Source organism: Lichenostomus cassidix, chromosome 3 (assembly GCF_008360975.1).
Source record: "Lichenostomus cassidix isolate B80296 chromosome 3, HeHo_3.0, whole genome shotgun sequence".
In the NCBI taxonomy this organism is placed as follows: domain Eukaryota; kingdom Metazoa; phylum Chordata; class Aves; order Passeriformes; family Meliphagidae; genus Lichenostomus; species Lichenostomus cassidix.
The window spans coordinates 103,794,584-103,815,695 of NC_139483.1; the positions used below are offsets into that span (position 1 = coordinate 103,794,584).

Here is a 21,112-nt window from a genome sequence, read left to right on the forward strand (position 1 = left end):
CACAGCTCTCAACAGCACTCTTTCTGAGCTGCTGCTGCCAGTCTGTTTTTAAAGATTTTTAAAGGGGAGCTTTATGTGAGAGATTACTGGAGATTTAAGCAGGAAGGTGGTTGGCACAAAATAAACACAGTTTAAGTTGACATGGCTTACCTGGATTCTCCAGTCAAGGGAAAATATGGAGATGCCTCTGAGTCAGTGGAATTAGAGTACAGTAATTTGGTGCAGAAATTTAGACCAGGAATGAAAGACTTGCAAGAAGTTGAGGTTTCTTGGTTGTCTACCAGAGTTGGAATCTCTTCAGTTTTGGCTGGAGACACCAAATGCAGAGTATTGCTGGAACAGAAAATTGGTCATTTATTCCCAGGACAGCTGCTCAGACATTGTCCTCTTAACAAGGTTATTTCCAAATAAAACTCACTTATTAATGTATGGGCTAAATGAAACAATATCTGGTGTTAAATGATCAAGTGGTTTATTATTGTAAGTATTATAATTGATAATTACGATTTTTTTTATTGAGCCATTTGCCCTCTCTAAAATTAATGTAAGTAGTTAATTTAAATTCAATTTAAAAGGGGTATTGCTATTATAATAATTTTATGTGAAAGAAAACAAAGTAATGGAAATGGTAAGAGTCTTGTATGAAATTTCAACAATAGTGACAAATTAAATAATCTGTGAGCCGTGACTCCAAGTCATCACTCTTCTGGCATATTTGCTTATCTTACAAAAGAAATTATCCCAGTTTTTCAATGTCTGGGATTTTTCTGAACTGAAAGTGTCTCCATGCCTGCCCTAGCCTTTCAATTCCACCACAGTAAAAACCAAGAAGAGAAGGAAGAGCAGAGCCTTGAAAGTTCTCATTACCTGATACTGAGGAGCTTTACTGGAGTCTTTGGAGCAGGAATGCTGAATTTCAGTTGTCCAGCCTTTACACTAACGTGTGCTTCAATTCCAGATTCATGGAATAGATTGGAATTCATCTCCACACCACTTTCAGCAAATTCAGGCATGTTTATTCCCAGGTGTGTCACAAACTCAACTGCCACTGAGGGTTTAGCAGTGAGATCTGCTTGCATCTATTTAATAAAAACAAAATGGGGTATTTATTCGCCCAATACACTTCTTGCTGGTTATACAAAACAATACGGAACTTACACAAACAATATCTGAAAATACAGAGGTAAGTTTTATAGAATTAATTTTGTTGTTCAAAAAATCTGAGCCCTAAATTACGTAATCAGAATATATAAGTGGTAACTGTTGTGTAACAAGTACAGGAAGATGATAATGCCAAGGATCTTTACCTGCTTTCATTTAAAAACACCCATACTTCAGAAAGATTTTATATATGAAGCTACTTGCATGTATTTTTAAATCTGAAGACAAGAGCCAGTTTTTCATTGTACGAAAAAAAAAGCAATTTTCAACAACAATGAGCAAACTGACAAAAAGGAAGTGGATCCAAGATTTGAATTTCTCTAAACACAAAAAAGCTTATTTTCAAGCTTTTGCTTTGGCCATCAAGAAAGAAGAGACAGAATGAAAAATTCTGGAAAATATTCCAGAGGTAACTAAAGGGCAACAAGTACTAAATTTGGGGACTTATTTTTTATTTTTATTTAAATATTGTAGAAAGTTAGAAGTTTAGATGAACTGAAACTACTAGGAATTTTTAATGAAGTATTGACTAGATTAGAGCAAGGTAGTTATTAGAATTGTAAAAAGGAATAGAAATATTTAGTTTTTTAAAATTTTAACTGGATAATTAATTTTGTGTCACATGCTTTTTATTATTACAATGTTAAAACATTTCCTTTCAAGTGAAGAAAATGTTTTACTTGACTCAATTTTCAGTATTTTTTAACTGAGAATCAATTTTTTCACTTTGAATTGGACACAATAAAATTGTATGTTAGCTTTTTTGTTAACTTTTTTTGTTAACTTTTTGTCTTGAACAGCAAATTCACATGCCGTAGCTTTTCTACCATTGTAATTTGACTGCGGGGAGAGAGACAGAAACAGATTAAAAGGATTATTTTTGAAAGAGTGATTGAAATACTTTTAATTAATAAATTTTATTATGTCTCATTTGTAATTTATTATATGCATTACTTCTTAATCTCATCTAAATATGATTGACAAATTAAAAGAAAGAACTCTAATGAGTTGTTGGGCTTTTTTAATATCAAGAACATTTCGCAATCTTTAAAATGTTTCTAATTATACAGTTCTATCCAGAATTGAAAATGTATATAATTATTAGGAGGAAAAAATACAGACAACTATTGGGACTTACGCTTTTTTGATGAAGGTTCACAGCTACTCTGGCCCCAGGTGTTGCTATTCCAGACAGGGCAAACTTCAGTTGCAAACCTGCTGCAGTTGGAAGCTCAAACTCATTGTCCATGAATATGTAGTGGACAAACAGATCCCTGTCAACACCTTTTGAGATTACTTGTGAGATCTGTGAATCAAACAAGGAGATGAACATTAACAAATCCACACTTTGGAATGTGCACACTTTGTACTTTAAAAACTGATCAGGGAATGATTGCAACTCTATAATCCAAAAGGTAATTTCATATGGAGTAGAGAATCTAATTTCTACAGATTCCTTGCTTCAAAAAAATGTACTGAAGACTGCTTAGTAAAATCTGAAGTTTAAATGAATGTCAGATTTTTTTACCAACCTTGATGCACACAGGTTATCTACCTTAACTGACACATACAAAGGTGAATTGGTTTAGATACTAGGTAACATTCTGGTTTCTCCAAAGTAAATGGCAAAGCATTTTTTTACTTCAATGAAAGAAGGAAAAATTTAATATTAACATAGACATTCAGTAGCATAACTTAAGAACCAATACTAAGATTTGGGCACTGTTCCAGTAGATATCTCAATAATACAATATAATCAAAACTTTCCCTTTTTTCTTCCCATCACTAATCCTCCAGGAGGACTCCACTTGGTTATTGAAGAGTGTTCATGTATTTCTCAGAGTCCTTCAACCTAAGCCTGGATATTTTATTTTAAATAATTTTCTTTTCATGCTGGTATCAGATATTTTTACATAATAGTTAAATACAATCTAAACATTTTTAAAAAATCTGGTAGAAAAAAATATTGATAATGCACATTGGTGCATCAGAAACATACCAATTCAGGAACAGTCTGAAGAGTTTTAACACTCTTTAAAATCAAGCTTCCCAGCAATTTGAAATCATTGAGTTTCATGTAGCCAAGTTCTTCTCCCAGGATTCTTAGATATGCTCTTCCTTCAGGAGCTTCTTTGCTGCTCACTTCTTTTAGCAGTTTTTCAAGGTTAAGTACTATTCCTTTCATGATATCCTGAAAATTCAGCAAGACACCAATAAAACAGATTTATAATAAATATGCAAGATCATATATCTAGAACAGGTACTTAGGGAATATCAGCTATTCTGCACATGCACTTACAGATTTCTCTCCAGACAAAGACCCCTCCAAATACAATTAAGAAAACTCGTTGTTAAATAGCATGCAGGATTTCTATTTATCTCATCAGAAGATGAGAAGGAAGGTATAGAGTAAAGCAGTATGTGCTGTAATTACTGTGTAAAAATAGGAATGCTGTGCTGCACAGAGAATGTTTTCAAGCTGTACCTGATCCTTCTTGCCATCCTGCGAGTAACCAAAATAGTCAAAAAGAGCCTTGGAAACCTGCTCTGGCACTTTGCCATCAACCCAGTACAAGGCTTTGCTTGCAGTGTCTGGGAAAAATCCCTTCTCTCCAAACAATGCTTCCAATGTTGGTTCAAATCCCTTTCCATCCAAGCCAAGCTGAAATGAATGGAACAGACAATGCATAAATGAGAGAGTTCCCTCCATTTATTTGGAACTTTACAATAAATAGACTTTCTGGGGAGCAAACAATGGATTTAATGCATATCCTAAAAGATCATGACTCTTAAGGGAAGATACAGAACTCTATGTTTTTTAACTCATTTTATCTCTATGGTGAGGCTCAACAAAAACCCTTCACATAGGTTGTATCTCAATTGAAGTCTACTAGGAGTACTCCAGAGTGCCAGTAATGATTCATTAGCATGGAGTCAATTTGTTACAGATGGGTTCATTTTACCCTGAGCCCTTTAATAACTTCAACAGGGTCGTCCATCCAGTCAGTGGCAAGTGACATCACATAACGGATGGCTTGCTCTAAAGCCCATGGGGACCAAATCAAAGTCCCCTTGTAGTCACAGTGATCTATAGATTTCTCTCAAGCCTTGTAAAAACAATACATTATTCACAGAAAGTTGTTCTAAGAAAACAGAAATGGGAGAGAAAACAGCTGAATGCTAGCAAATGTTTTTGATAGTTGTACCTCAAAGACATCACTTGGGTCAAATCCATAGGCATGCAGGGTGGTTTTCAGCATGGTCTCTTTAGGAATATAGCTGTTTGGGTCAAATACCACATTTCCTTCTACTTTGGCAGAGAAAGGGTCCATTCCAGGTACAGAAACTCTTTTTGAAATCTGATAATTTTGTGAGAATTTTCTGAAATCTTTGGCTGTAGGAAGCTGATTTCCTTTCAGAGCTTCTTCAACTCGGTTTTTTAGACTAGGGAAGAGGATAGCAATTAAAATATGATTAGTATATATTCCAAACACTCATTTAGTCTTAGTTAAGGGATTTTTTTATACCACTTGCAGACATTCATACAGCTGTGTTGATTGCAAATTGATAGCTCTCTGCATATAATTAACAGTAAACACAAATTTTAAGGAAAAGATTATAATCTGGCAGTCCTTTGACAAAGCCAGTTTACTCAGTTTATGTGCTTGTTCAAATAAAGGGAAAAAACAATCAAAAACTCCACTGCTAGATAACTACTACTGCAACTATGGCCAAAACTTTGTTCTTCCAAGGAGACCAATATACACCTAAATTTCACTTACTCTTCAATGTCTAGTTCTTCAGAGTCCAGGATGTTGGCAATGTGTGAGGCAACAAAGCTTTTCACTTGCTCGTTCTTCTCCTTTGTGAGGACTCTCAAAATCTTTGCAAGATCACTTGGGGAAGGATTTTTCATCACCAGGAGATAAGATGCGAGACGTTTCTCTGTGGGTGCATCCAGTTCTTGGAATGCTTTGAGAAGAGCTGAACGGTCCTATGCAAATAGAGAAAGGTTTGTGTTGATGAACTGGCTCATGGATGATATTGCTAAACCCTTTTGGGAATATATAGGTGAAATAATCACAGAATCCTCCGAATTGGAAGGGAGCCACAAGGATCATTGGGTTCAAGTCTTTAGCGACTGCATACTTATACTTGTACCTTATTTCTATAACCAATCACAACAGTTTTCTTTGAAGATATCTTGATAAACTTTCTTTTACAAGAAAATGTCACAGAAGTTAAGGCTTTATTTCATAGAATCAGAGGATCATAAAATCATTGGGATTGGAAGGGACTTTAAAGATCATCTAGTTCCAATTCCTCTGCCATGGGCAGGGACACCTTGCACTAGACCAGGCTGCTCAAAGCCCCATCCAGCCTGGCCTTGAACACTTCCAGGGATGGGACATCCACAGCTTCTCTGGGCAACCTGTGCCAGGGCCTCACCACCCTCACAGTAAAGGATTTCTTCTTTATGTCTAATCTAAACCTACTCTCCCAGTTTGACCCCCTGTCCTGTCACTACATGATCTTGTAAATAGTCTCTCTTATCCTTTATTTCCTTTTTTTCTCTATTTTTGTTTTACCCTTTATTTTCTTATCTTATAAATATATTTTACACTTTTATCTTTTACTTTCAAATTCTGATTTTTTATTTTTGGGAATCATAAGTGCAGAAAAAATGTCAAAATTTGAAAAGAAAAGCTAACTCAATTTAGGAAAAGAAGGTGATAAAAATCCACTGCTGCAGGAAAATTAAAAGCATAGTTTAAGACTAAGTAATAATTAAAAATTTTAAATGCATTAAACTGAATCTGAGGATATGAGTTTCAGGTGTTTTCAGTCTCTCAGACTTTTTAAGCTTTGTCTGGAAACAAGAGCATATCTTTTAGAGAAGAAATTTGTTGATATTGAAGCTATCCACCCTACAGACCTGAAGTGCTCTGTATAATGACAGCCATTGTGTAGGGGATGCTGTAATGTCACTGCATTGTAAACACACATCTAAACAGTACTATTAACAATGACAACAAAATGCCAGTATAAAATTTGGACATATTTTTTTAATTTATACATTTAAATCTGGGGTAATTCATTAGTTAGCACCACCTTTAAATAAGTGAAACTCCATTTAAGGCACTAGAAGGAACTAATCCAAACTAGATCCAAACTTCCCGTTTAAACTGAGTCTATCTATACAAAGAAACTCCATCTCAAAAGAGCAACACCCACTAAGTCAACAGGCTTCTTAGATATGAGTAAGGAAACTTAAAGGAATTCTCAAAAACCTGAGACAGCTAAAAGGGAGAGAGCAGAATTAAAATAATGGAATAAGCTTTGCATATTCAATAACTCCTGCAAAAACACAAAGTGGACTGAGAACAGTTTATATTGGTTCCTGTGACCCAATTTTACCTCTTCTGTAATTGTCATTTTCCTGAATGCCTGGATGGCTGCTTTCTGAACTGAAAGTGATGCAGCTTCATTTCTGATACATGTCTTCAGAGAAGATTTTACACTGGGTTTAGCTTTCTCCATTACTGCACCCATGTTTCCAATAGCCTGTCAGTGAAGAAAACACAGAAAAATGATAAACACTTCTTCTCCACCAACAGAAGTAGAGTAATATATGTGCTAATATAATATACTCTAATACAATATAATATTATGTAATAATAGCCTGCATAAGAAAAGAAGGAAATAAAAATACCCGGAGTGTGAGGTATGTGAGTTCATCTTCCCCAGAACAATCAGCACCAAGCAATGATACCATGAAGTCTGCAACATCTGCTATTTCCTCTGTCACAATCTTCTTCTCATTGTAGAACCTAAAGAAATAGATAAACACATCAGAAACAGAAGAGCAAAATGGGAAATGTCTATATTTTATTCCTAAAGAGTAAATTCATGAAAATATCGTCCAATAGTGAACACTCTGAGGGTTTACTCTAAGTACTGTGATGCTTCTTTGAGGTTATTTTGTACAATTGCATGTAATCATTACTCACTTAGTAACAGAATGACTCAAGCCATAAAATGAAGCTCTGCTTGGCTGATACTGGGCCATGTTAAGAATTTCCCGTATTCTTTGAGGAGTTGGAGAAGGCAAAAGTCCCAAGGTGTATGTGACCAGGTCTGCCACAACTGGATTCACGTTTCCAGTTCTCAGGATTTGAAGGATTGCACTGTAGCACTCTGGAGTCCCACACTGAGCCAGGGCCTGGATGGTGACAGAGCTGAAAGGAGAAGGGATGACTTTTATTAATTAGCTCCCTGTTTGCAGTTATCGCCGCATATTGACTGTTTGAAATAAACATGTGGCAGTTTTATTAAGGTGTTCTAATACAAATTGTGTAAGTGTATGCGTGACTGGAAGCAAATGATGCAATTTCTTACCAAAAATAAGCCTCTTGGTTTCACAAGTTATACTAATACCACAATTAAATAAGAACAAGTATTAACAATATCATCATGACATGGATATATCTCTTTTTTCTTCACAACAGACTTCTCCATAACTTTAAGTTTTATAATCTAATGTATTGACCCAGACTGAGGCTCTAGTCCCTTTACAGATGGAGGACATAAAGTATATGTAAACTGGCTCAAGTCCAGCTCAGACAAAAGAGTAAGGGTGAAGAGGGCAGAGTCAGACCAAACTATAGCACTCTTCCATGTCTCCCAAAGTCTCAGACTCAAAACTGTGTTCTTTGCTATAAGTCACACTTGGGAGTTTGGAATTACAGCCATTGTCCTTGAACAAAACTGCATGAAAAATATTTGGCTATAACAATGCATCCACAGGATTGTGTCAGGCACACAGAGCTGGTTTTGACACTCCCTTCCTTATTTTCCTTTCTGGATAGTTCTCATAATACTTATCTTTCTGAAAGCCACTTTTTACATCTAATACACTTCTAATTTAAAACCATTTGCAGCAAACCATCAGCTGTAGGCTGGTTTTGAGATGGCTTTGGCATGTGATGTTCTTGCACTGTGAGATGCTGTTACAAACCTTGAGGTTTCCATCATCTTTGGTACAATAGAGCCAAGACTGCTGTTATGCAAACTTCTCAGCCCAGAAACAAATCTGTAAAAGAGTCTTGCTCTCTGCTGGTTCTGCTGGGAGGCTGTAAGTTTCTGCAGTTCCTGAAGGGTTTTCAGAACAGCATCGCCCTGCCTGGGGAGTTTGGCATCTGCTCTTTCCAGTGCAAGTCCTTTCTCTTCCAGTGCATCTAGAAATTGGAAAAAATTGCACTCTTTATGTCTTCATCGAAGAGTCATGTTAATTTTTATCTTCTGTCGTACATTCAGTATAAATACAGAATCTGTACATTATTTTATATGATAAGTGTTCAAGTTAAACAGCTGAACAATTTAAAAAAATTATGGCATGGAATTTAATATAATCCTCCCAAAAGTCTAATATTTGCATACATTCTTTTACATTTTCATGAGGATGATTCCTTAACACCTCTCATATTAGCATAGTTTGGTTTTTCAACATTTAATAACTATATGTTATAAGAAATATGACTGGGATTAACAACTGCAAATCAGGAAAGTATGTTTCAGAACAAAATATTTAGTAATAATGAATTCTTTACATTTGGCACTGAAGCTAAAAGATGCATAAGAAATCATGGGTGGCTGAAAAGGGTTCATTAAACTAATTTCCCATATGATTAAAATGATTTTTCAAGCAAATTATACCTTTTTAATTATAAAGAATAATTTTAAAATTAAAATGAAAATACAAATACTATTTTAAATTAGTGGTGTTTTTAAACTTCTCAGGTTTTTTCATTTTATACTCAAACTTTTTTCTTACTAAATTGATAAGATTTCATTAAAAATTATGAATTTATTTGGTCCCTTCATCTTTAATTAATTCAGTATTAAAAATTCACTAAAGAGTTTTTTCCCTGTATTTATATTTTGCCTCTGTATTTGTAATATTGAGAACTGCAGCTATACCTCCATCAAAATTTTTGTTTGTGATCTTTGGGGTATCTTCAAGCCTCAGGGTCTGGTTGACCTCTGTCATCACACCATAGCGATTTCTAGGAAAGAAAGAAAGAAAAATTCAGTGCTTTAGTTGTGTCCAAGTGTTTTTGAGAGGTCTTGACATGTTTCCTTCCTTCTTAATACCAAAATGCATATGTAGAGATGATGTCAGGGCAGAATGTGATACATCCCCATTAAAAAAGGATATTTATAAATAAAGTGTAATGATAAATAATCAGCAACCTACTTGTATGAGGAAGGCAGAAACAGGTGTTTTTCACTGCAGACAGCATCTCTTATGTGCCTTTTCTTTGCATCAATATTGTAATGACAGAACTGAGTGCTCTTCAGCAGGGTAGATAATGGGCTGTTCTGTTAAATAAATAGTTTGGCAGTCAGCTTACTGAGTAAAATAGGAAACAATCATAGTTTTAAAGGCTGACACAGTTTTTCTGTAAGATTAACAGTTACATATTGGAAACAAAGGTGGAATCATTCTTACACAAAGACAAAATTGTGCCAGTAACAATCTTTGGATTTAAGTCTCTTCACAGGCAAAACCCCCACTGAAATGTTCCCTCAGGCCTTATTGAGGTGTTTGGGTTAATAGTTACTTCATGATTGATCCCCTGCTGCCTACAACAAAGGCTCCTTCATAAAACCAATTTGTAATTTTTGGAGTAGTTCAGTCCCCTTGTAACAACTGATGCTCTCTTTAATTTCACTCTCATTATGTAAATTTTAAAGACTTCTACAAGAAGCTGTAGAAGTGGCAGAAATTATAAAATGTGTTTTCAGCATTATATGAAACCTTTTTTTTTTAAGCAAAAAAAGTCAAAAGCACAGATGCCATCATATCAGAAAGAAATCTGAAAATAATTATGCGAGCAACTGCATCTGCTCATTGTGTATTAACAGTTAGACTGAACAGTTTGTCAAACCCCTTGGTTCAGGGCATTTAGAGCCCACTCTTCCTGGGCATCACACACACTTTAGGGTTTTGCTGGACCTCATGTTTTAGATAAAATTGGAATTTTGAAAACTTTGACCCACAAAACAAAAAATTTGGCTATGTTCTGATAGGTTATCAAATAGTCAACAGTATTAACTCTATCTATGAAAGCTCTCCTTTAAAAAAATAAAATAATGTGAAAGAAGGTAATTACACTCTTGCTCTTCATCTATTTTTCACTTTTTATGGCCAGCAAAACCACAGTTTGATCTGATGGAAGGGTACAGAAAAACTATATTTCAGAAAATAAATATAAAACTTAATCATGGCAATAGTTGTTTATAATTTTAAGTACTTCTGTGAAAAATGTTACATTATATAATTTTTAATTATTTACTTACTAGTCCTTTTACAATGGCAATAGGGCTGACGTGATCTCTAATGGGACTGAAGTTGTCACAGCCTTTCAAGTATCTGGTTATTGAAATATCTTCTGCAACATTTCCTTTTCTTGATTTGAATTCAATTTCACTGTCACACTTTCCATATACAGTGTCCTGGAAAGAAGGAAGAAGTCAGCGTCTCTGCTCGTGTTATCAGACATTTTCTGATCTAGTTGAAAGGCACCTTTTCTGATCTGAATGTCCAGGCCTTTTGAAAATGATGCTCAGGAATAACTCTGTCTAGGTGAGCTTTTTTCCATTGGTCAAGACAATGAAGTGAGTGCTTTCAAAGGACCTACCATTGGAATTGTTTTTATGTTTTCCACTGTTTCTGTTGGCACAAGGAGAGCTGAGATGATACCTCTCTTGAGATTCAGCACATTCAGAGGCTCATCCTTCTCTGGATACAGTTTGACTTTTGTTCCATCCTGAATGCTGAATTTTAGCTCATTCCTGTCCACACAAAACCAATATTAGTATGGAATAATTTTAAAGCCACACAGTGAAGAATATCTTATCGATAACCTGCTGGGCTATAGATAAAGCATCATGTTTATTTGGTCTGTCACTATTTACTATTCACTGCTGCTACTAACAGATAGTATTACTACTAAAGTATCAAAAACCTAACCAAGGACATTCTGATTTCACCAGATTACGTCATTTAAGGGCAAGCAAATACCAAGAGCAACGGCTGGAAGTTGGAATTGCATAAATTCAGAGAGGAGATAAGTAAACTTTTAGAAAGAGGTAATTATTAACTACTGCAATAGGCTACAAAATTTTGGGAAGGATTCTCTACTAGTTTTATTTATTACTTTAAATAAAACCTTAATTGTATTCTGTAAAACATATTTAACACTGTCTTAAGTTGGTTTGAGATCTATGGCTTGTGAGACAACATGGACACCAAGGCACTGAAAGCAGCACAAAGGTGCATGACTAAAATATGCACTGATAAGGACAAGAGACTAATTGGGTGGAGGCAGTAGAAGAAGCTAGTTACAAAAGCAAATAAGTAAGGAAAAGATTAGCTGCACAGATCATTAAAGATTGAGATTGGAAATCTGGACTTCAGTCTCAAGTGCCTTTCTGTTGCACAGTCTGTTAGCAAAGGAAAATTATCTTAAACTACCTGCATGCAGCCAGTTGAGAATGTGATTTCAAGAAGGAACAGTAAGTGCACTTGCAATAATCTTCAGGGGACTACCCAACAATTTCCAGATGTAGATGACAGAAATGAAGAAACCGTTCCAGGTGAAAATGCTGTATGTAAAATACCCTTCCCTACTAGCAATTTAGAACTATGTTAACCCTGAAGTGTGTCAGGGAGAGTTTTGCTGTGCAATCAGCTTATAAATCTACCATGTGATCATGAAATGTGTCCCATGCCTTGAAAAACATAATCAGGGTGGACTGTTAACACTGCAGCCTGTTCCATGTTAAGGTCACAAGTATTGATGGTAATTGATGTTGCTTACTTGGACATGGCATTTGCAAAGTCCTCAGAGCTCTTGGACTTTTTCAGAATAGCCCTTCCCTCGGGGTCAACACCAAATGTCTCCCTCAGGGAGCAATGCATTGTCCTCAGGGTGAAGCGGCACAGCTGGGGTACCTCCAGTTCAACCTGGAAACACAAATATTATATATTTATCTTTTTTGCACTATCACATTTCCAGGATTACCCAGTTGCCACTTTGAAAATTCCTTGGGTTTTGTGAAGTGTCAGGATCACCCTGCTACCAGCTGTTGAGAAAGACTCCAAAGTGCTCTAAATAGCTTAAGGTAACCCCACAGAGAAGATAAGAGGGCAAGTATTTGCTTGGCTAATGGCATGGAGCAAGCTACGTGGTAAATGAGCAACTTAACTTAGGACAATTTAGAGTATTAGAACGGTATGAAAACTTTAGTCATTACACTGATCAGTGTTTAGACTGTCACAACAGTAGGCACTAAATTAAAAATATTTTTTCCCAGTTACTCCATTTCAGGAAAAAACTCTCAAAACCAACACCATGATGAGAAAGTTTTGGGCAGGATAAGAGGACATTGGGTAGTTAAATAGCCTGTGGGACCTTTTACTCTTACAGTCCGGGTATTGTCTTGAGTTACCATCAGCAGACTTTCACGTGGTCATCATGGCATCAATGAGTTGATTCAACTTCTAGAATTGTCTGATGGGCATTGGTAGACTGAGCCTGGGAGCTAAGGCAAACTGAATGCCCAGGCTTTACCCCTTTCTCATGTAAAAGAACAGCCAGATGGGGACTGAAATGCACTGGCACAGAGGTATGAAGGACTTCTGCCATCCTCAGTGCCTTCTGTCTAGAACAGGGAGTTTTCATGAGTCTCCATATGTGCCCTTCAAAAGGATGATCTTGTGTGGAAAAACATTGAAGGATGTTCCCCAGCTGCCAGCTCCCATGTAGTTAAGTACACAGTCCCTAGCTGGGTGTATTTACTACTCTTTGCTTACCTTGCAAGTGATCTTTGAACCGCTTCGGGAATCTGATGTTCCTGTGATCCCACTTGATGTCTCTGCTTCATATGAGTAAACATATTTTCTGAGGGGTTTAAATCTGGTTGCCTCTTCTGCAATAGGGAAAATGAGAAGGGTTTTATGACCTGGGTAGAACATATATATGTAATCCTTACAGTATATGCTCAGTGCTGTGCAACTAAAATGAATGCCAGAAAAAGGAAGCATGAAGACCCAGCCTGCCACCACTTCTTTTTGCAGAATATCTTTCAGACAAAGAAGTGATGCTTTCATGTCAGTTGGATACTTTCTGAAGAGTAAGACAAAACTTGGGGGGGTGGAATAAGTTTTGGGGTCCACTGCTCTCATGGGATCTGACAGTGTGACCCCACCTGGCCTTCAAATCATTCCCAAAAAGCAAATGAGAAAAACAGGAGAAAACCTAAGGTGTGAAACTGTTTTGAAAATTACCCCATGTCTTCTAAATAGAGGCAATCAAAGTTTAATTTTCAAATTGGTAATAAAAAGATTCCTGTCAGTTCAGATTTTGCCATCATAATGCAAATACAAGGAGCTGCTTTACCAGTCATGACTGAGACTGAAGGCAAAAAACCACGGAAAGAGATAGAACACCAAAACTATCATTCCTCAATACAATTTCACCTAAATCTGTGGAGGATCTTTCTGCCCCAGACTCTCTGAAACTGATTAATTCACTTATTACATAAGAAACCTTTAGTAGAGTAGACTATTTTTAATGGATATAAGCTTTAGTTACATGAGGAGCATCCAGAACAAGGAAAAGGCACCAAATTATGACTAAGGATAGGGCAGGAAGGAGTATTTTTAGAGATGCTTCTGTCAAGGGAAGCCCCAATACGCAATAGGCTTCCTCAAAAGAATGAATTTCACCTGTATTTAATCTCTACCTGTTGTTCTCAGAGCCAATCATCTGTAATTTTAAACCCTGCAAGCAGGAATGAATATGATAATAGAGATATAAAGTAAAAAATAATAGTCTCAGCATCAAATACAAGGATATAAGATATTCTTTTGGTATCTGGAATGTGTAACATAAGCAAAACAATTTCTTCAATCAAAATTCACACCCACTAAAACGGCTAGCATTGTTTTAAACTAAAGATGATGATCAGGCACTCTAAGTGTCTGTGTTGTAGCACTCTAGATCAATCTGAAACAGGAATTACTGTTCCTTTGGTTTAGACTGAGAAATTCACTGGGGCTGTGATTCTGTTGTGATCCTGAACGAAAAGCAATTTCCAAAATTGCTCCTTTGTGGTTATTTGTGACTGCCTGACCATATTAGAGTCCTGATCTACTTTTATAGACAACACAAAGATAGGTAATCCCACTGTAAACCCAAATGTTCACCATCAAATGGTTATGACTTTGCCTGCCTGTGCCTGCATGAATGCAGCTTGCTCTTCTTTCATAAAATCTTTGTCCTGTCAAAGATCAACAGCAATGTTACCTTGCACTTCATGTCACACCATTTCATACACAGGGAGGACAACAGAATAGTACTATAAATCTCTTATTTCCTCACTGCACTACCACTTTTATAAGCTTTACATACTTTTATAGTGGTTTAGCTGAGATTATTTTCATGTAATTGCTAAACAGAATTATTATAATATATACTGGCTGTCATACAGTAATCAACATCTTACTAACATTTGAAAACTTAATTAAATTATCTATTTAACCCTGGAACCTCACAGGTGTTAACAGATTCATCACTAACCCTGTCATTTCTGGCTATCCTGGTCTATAATTGTACACTTGGAAAAATTTGCAACACCTGTGTCTAGATTGCTAAAGCAGAAATTATTGCTTCATATCTGGCTTTTAAACAGAAATCAATGAAAAAGGAATAGGGAAATGATAAGCTTAGAAGTACAAATAGCAAATAATTTATTGTATCAGAAATAGACAAGAAAATGGCAATGAAGCCCAGCAGTCTTTGAGGTGGTTCAGGCATCTGAAGTAAAACCTGGAGATGGTTCTAAAGCACCCAACAAGGGAAAAAAACCCAAAACCCGAAGATAAAGATCAAACCAACTCATTCAGTACTTTGACCCTGTGGTGGAACATTTCGTATCTAACCAAGCAGTCAGGGCCAGTCAGAGTTCATTACAAAGATAGTGCATAAAGTCAGCATTTCCTGAGTCTTGTCTTGTTTAAAGAAATTGCTGTCCTTGCTGACAGAGTTGATGATGTATTCTAGAGGTATTTACTTAGATATCTAAGTGCAATACTGTGGGTTTAGCAGCAACTGTGAAGGCTAAATAAATTGTGAGAGTCAGTGCACATTGAAGTGTAACCTCACTGTTAAAGCTTCATATTTGATAAGCAGGGATTTCTAGATTAAGGAATTTGCATCTGACAATTAAAAAAATAAATAAAAAAAGAAAAACCTGCAAAACCAGTGGGAAGTAGTTTCTTAATGGGAGCTTTAGGGAAGTTTGGAAACTCAACCTCAGCTTGTCCAATCTTAGGAAAGTTTTATGATTTGAACCAAGCCTAATGGATAATTGAACACTTAAAATAAATGGCAATAAGGACTTCATAAAACCATTCATGAAACCATCACTTTCATTTAAGTTATTTCAGAAGAAAAGATTAGGAAAAGGCAGACTTTAAAAGATGCATTCTGTTAAAATAGTAACATAAGATAACAAAAGGAAATGCAAGAAACCACTTACTTGAACATCCTGGATTTCCACTTTCTGGTGATTCTTCTTCTGTAAAAAAACCCAAACAAATAAGCATTAAAAGCTGGAAAAGCTGTTTACAAAAAAGTTTGCAAAACAAGGGCTATGAATATATAAATGTAAATACTACATTGCCATTGTAAGACCTTTTTAATTCATACCATCTGCTGATGTAGTCTGGCACACTGATGTAAATAACGAAGCTACCACTAACATTGACAGAACATGTCAAATCTAGAGTGGTATAAGCAGTTGCCTTGATATAGAACTAAACCCTTAAAATAGGATCTTTAATCACTGAATTAAATTAGTTTGATTTAAACTGAGAAGGATCAGCTTCTAGGCTGAGAAGTATTTTCAAAAGCCCTGTATTATGTAAAATAGTTTATAAATGATGGACACAAAATGTAGATGCAGACAGATGAAATGTACCATATAACGCAGTTTACTTTTAAATTTTAGTCTATTTAAGTACACAAAAATACTGCAAAATGGATGAATAGCTATACTTTGATTTTTGTACATTTAAAAAATAACAACTTTGCAGATTAATGCTAAAATTCTCTGCCAAAAGATCTTTTCTGAATATTGAGAGTTCATTCTTTGGGGGAAAAGAACACTGGTTGGAAGCCTATTCAAATTAAGAAGAATGATTTGCTCCAATCAGTCTTAGATATGTTCCATATGACTCTATTTAAAATAAAATAAAATTAAATTAAACATAATCTAGTAAATTTTTTTGCATTTATTGGATGCTATGTCATTCTTTGGGATATCACACATGAAGGCCAGGACTTTTCACCTTATTCTCTGCACACTTTCCAAGTTTTCATTCTGGAAATTCTAAGTAGACCACTCTATAGAAATAGACTGTAACATTAGTCACAGTAACAACAATAGCATCAGAAACACTAGTACTGATATTAAAATAAAATTAATAATACTATTAATAACCATTAGAAACAGGGTTTATTTTATAGCCATAAATTTTTATAACATCAGTCCATAACTTCCAGATTATTAGTTCCACAAAGATGTATACATGTGAATTAGATCTGCATATAAAACCAGACCTGCATAATCAGCTCTAGACTCACTTTTTTCCTTAAGCTCCCTGAAGCCCTAGGTAATAGCACAGAGTTGTATTCTAAAAAGCCACTTCTTGGGAAGCAAGGATAGCTCACAATCCATAGCACTGATCTCAGCTGTCTTTTCTGATAGTAGGAAAAAATCCTCCACTGGCTTACTTCTTTTACTGATTACCATGTCCCTTCAATACAAAACTGTATTTCAAATGACAGTACTGCCTGACAAATACAATTTGCTTTACTGCTCTCTCTCTTCACATTTGCTGCAAAATAGGTTAGCAACAGATGGATTAAGACTGCATAGTGTCTCCAAACTATGGTTGTTCTGTGAGAGTTTAAAAGGACAATACTACAGAAAAAAGTGGAGGCCTTACAAGCTGCAAAATACATGAAATCTATTCGAAAGCCACCAGGCAACATTCATGACTTTTCTACATTGGGATCCTCCTATGACTGCCCATTCCTATGAAGGGAAGAAATTATAATTTTGCCACACTGAACCTTTCTAATTCTATAACACGTTGTCCTTTTGATTTTTTTTCAATATTGTTGTTTTAATGGGCTCATAAACAAAGCAGCAAAAAGCACTGACATAAAAGAGAGTACTTACGTGTGAGAACACCACTGCTGAGCAGCAGGGAGAGCAGCAAGAGCTGCACAGGGCCCATGGTGAGCCCCAATCCCTCTCGCTGCTCTTTTTTTAGCTATTTTTTCTTCCCTCTTCAAGTCTTCCCTGCTGCCTCAGAGGGAGAATGAGCCTTCTGACTTGGACCTCCATTTATATAGTCTGTAGCAAGCAGCTGAGTCAAACAGTTTAGAAAGCTCAGAGCAAATTGCCAAAGGTCCAAAGGTGAGAGTCCCAGATCCTCACTGCGCTCCACACCATGCCCTGCTTTGGTTACTGATAGTCATAGAAACATTTAGGTTGGAAAAAGCCTCTAAGATCATCGAGCTAACCTCCAGTAACCGGGGATTCTCCAGTTAGCTCATAAATGATTGACAATGGCTCTGTGAGCATTCCTGCTAGCTCCCCATCCTTCCTCCTCTGAGAATTGAAAACTCTATCATTTTGTGGACTCTGTGGTTTCATGATGAATCCAAACACTCTTAAAATACAGGGCTATCCAAATGCCTCTCCTTCCTTGCTTGGCCTTTCTGAAGAGCCCTCCACTATGGTGGTCCATTAATTCAAGTCCTCCCACCAAGTTCCCATGATGGTCACTACATATTAACTTCCCTGCTGCACAACAGCTTCCAGCTCCTCCTGTTTGTTATTCCTGCTGTGTGCATTGGTGTAGCTGCACCTGAGTTGTGCTTCTGGTCTTGCCAGCTTTCGAGGGGAGAAATTCTAATTCCTATGTGATCATTCTCAGGTGCACCCACTGCTCCTAACACATCAACAGCTGTTGTGCCCTTGCTGCCTCAGAAGCAGATCTCCACTCCCTACCTCCACAGAGACAGCAGATCAAAAGACTCTGGCAGGATATGGTCCCTCAAACACTGGCATGCTGCCCCTGGGCTTATCTGAAGGCAGAAGACTGAGCTGGAGATAAGTCACTCTTCCAGGTCACTGGTCTTTTCCTTAAAGAGAGTATTAAGAGCAAGATCCCCCAGTTGCAGACTCTAACAATGTATTCAAATAAATGTACCACATCTATATATGAGTGATTACAGTGCATAAGTTAGAGATGGAAGAAGTTATCACTGCATCATGCTTTAGAATAGATGTTGAGAGGCTCAAGAATATGAGTACTTGAGAAAATGAGAATATTGTGCAACTACTGGAAGGAGAATGAAAGGTTTTTTTCCTTTGGAAGAAAATATGTCATATACCTTTTTAAGAATATTTTACTTTGACTTGCAGTAGGTTGTGCCTACATTGAAATAAGCTCTGTAAAATTATTTAGTTGCCCTATTTTTAATATCTTGTTTTCTAATAATGGCAAAAATGTGAAAGCAAGATGATAAATTTTACCTGAATGAAGAAGATAAACCTATGAAGAAGATAAACTTGGTTAAAATGCATACAAACTCCCCTTTTTACAATTATGTATATTGGCAAAAAAGACACGGTTTATGTCATGAGAAATTCTAGTAGTTTGAATTCTTTCTGTATTCATATTTATCAAAGCTAACTGCAGTAAAAGAATTGACTATGGAAATATTTAAGAACATTTTGTTCAGTAAATTTAATTTTCATATATCTGATCAAATGGAAATGTTTTGACATTCATATATTTAAATATTTTTCCTTAGCTTGTTGAATCAAAAATAAAATTTTGGCTTAGCTAAGCAGCAATTTCTATGACCCTGCAATGTTTCTATTTTACCATACATCATGGTAGTTATCTTTAAAGTCTCATATTTCTTCATGCCCTTTCTCTCTTGGACTTAATAGCTGGATTACAGTTCCCAGGGTGCATTGAGATCATGTAACTCCTAACATCAACTCAGCCAAATAGTAACCATTGATGTATGATGGCATGCATTTTCCAATAAGGGAGGCATCTTTCTTGTAATCAGGATTTTGTCTGATGACATTAACAAAAGTATGTCATTTCACAGAGATTTCTTGCTGAAATTCCTTTCACGGACTCATCAATATTGGAGGCACCAGGAAGAACGCATTTCTTTGATTTTACCATTTGGTTTCTGTCCTTGGCTTATACCAATCACAGCTACAATAAATCAGTAACAGACTTTTATTTTTTACATCCAAAAAGCAACATTTTTTGTTTACTTTTGTGTCCACAGCTGCCCCAATATGTGGTGTGATGTGTAAAAATTATTTTACCTTATTGTATGATTGTACCAAAGAGACTGCACAAAGATAGTATTTTGCCCACAGCATTTGATTTATTTCTGTGTTCAAACATAAAGGTTTTGACTATTTCCTAAAATCGATTTACTTTGTCACTGTAGCACTGCAAATAAATAAAGCTCTGGAGTGCCCAGCATTCAGAGTTAGCTATTTCCCTGTTTTGTCTGCCTCTCCTCACTGCCTTGAGGTGGTTATTTGGGCTAAGTTGAACCTGATCTATCAATATCATGTTGCATGGCTATAAAAAGATTACAAAAGTTATGACTCAGCCCATAAGCATGCAGGTAACATGAGTGCACCAATCTACTGTGACAGGTCTATACTGCTGATTACCTAATGCCCTGGTTTTGGCTGGGATAGAGTTAATTTTCTTCCTTGTAGCTGATACAGTGCTGTATTTTGGATTTAGCATGAGAATAATGTTAACAACTCACTGCAGTTTTGCATGTTGCCAAGTGGTGCTTACCCAAAATCAAGGTCTTTTCAGTGTCTCATGCTCTGCCAGTGAGGAGCTGCACAAGAACCTGTGATGGAGCATGGCCAGGACAGCTGTCCCAAAGTGGCCAAAGGGATATTCCACACCGAGGAACACCATGCCTGGTGCACAAACTGGGCAGGAGGTGCAATCACTGCTCAGGGATGGGATGGGCAGTGGTCACTGGGTGGGGAGCAATTGTATTGGGCATCACTTGTTTCCCTTGGGTTCCACTCCTCTCCTTTTCATTACAATTCTTCTGAGTAACAAAGCCCATTGCTTTGTGCATTCATCAGACATACTGTGTATGGGCTGAATCAATGGTCTTCTGAAATGGAGGAGTTATGACAATACTTCTGATAAACTGAATTAATTCTGTACAGAGAGATAATTTGTGCACGTATGTTATGGATTTGCAAAATCTCTGACATGTTGTGGAAGCCTTAGCAATAGTGGAATTGTTAAATGTACACAATTAAACAAAAATCTCATATAACACTCAATCTTTACCTGAGCCTGTTAAACTGATTTGGGCTTAAGTTTTGTTTCTATACCACACTGTGCATCAGCGCTTTATTTTTATTACATCTTACTCATAGTTCTCCTGACATTCAGAATATAGATTTGTTTCTTAAAAGAAAAATTTATTTTATGAAACTCTGCCTTCAGACTTCACCTTTTTCAACAACTGCACAGAGAAGTCTGCATTAAATCACTCATCTGAAACAGAATTCACTCCTTCCTATACTTGTTACTTCCAGTAGGAGCTACTTTTGCCATACCTATTTTGGCAATGGCAGCAATGATTTTTTAACAGTAAGATAATTAGAGAAAATCCACTAACCTTAATTATATATTAAGTGTATATATACATATAAAATATATACATTATATACATGACATGGTATATTATAAAACATAGCCTTTTTGTCTGCTTGGTGATACTGA

The 21,112-nt window shown here is 36.2% G+C and overlaps 1 protein-coding gene across 1 annotated transcript in view; it reads right to left on the minus strand.

The window, feature by feature from the left end:
* APOB (apolipoprotein B) overlaps positions 1-17,625 on the minus strand; it is a 36,514-nt gene extending 18,889 nt beyond the window's left edge. Inside the window, 19 exon segments of the mRNA XM_085056966.1 lie at positions 151-333; positions 868-1,079; positions 2,300-2,467; positions 3,161-3,352; positions 3,647-3,823; positions 4,368-4,605; positions 4,944-5,155; positions 6,580-6,726; positions 6,875-6,992; positions 7,173-7,400; positions 8,180-8,399; positions 9,142-9,227; positions 9,419-9,543; positions 10,525-10,680; positions 10,866-11,019; positions 12,048-12,193; positions 13,043-13,158; positions 15,772-15,810; positions 17,479-17,625. Coding sequence (XP_084913092.1) covers positions 151-333; positions 868-1,079; positions 2,300-2,467; positions 3,161-3,352; positions 3,647-3,823; positions 4,368-4,605; positions 4,944-5,155; positions 6,580-6,726; positions 6,875-6,992; positions 7,173-7,400; positions 8,180-8,399; positions 9,142-9,227; positions 9,419-9,543; positions 10,525-10,680; positions 10,866-11,019; positions 12,048-12,193; positions 13,043-13,158; positions 15,772-15,810; positions 17,479-17,536 — 2,975 coding nt within the window. The 5' untranslated portion in view covers positions 17,537-17,625.
* Positions 17,626-21,112: the final 3,487 nt, after the last annotated feature.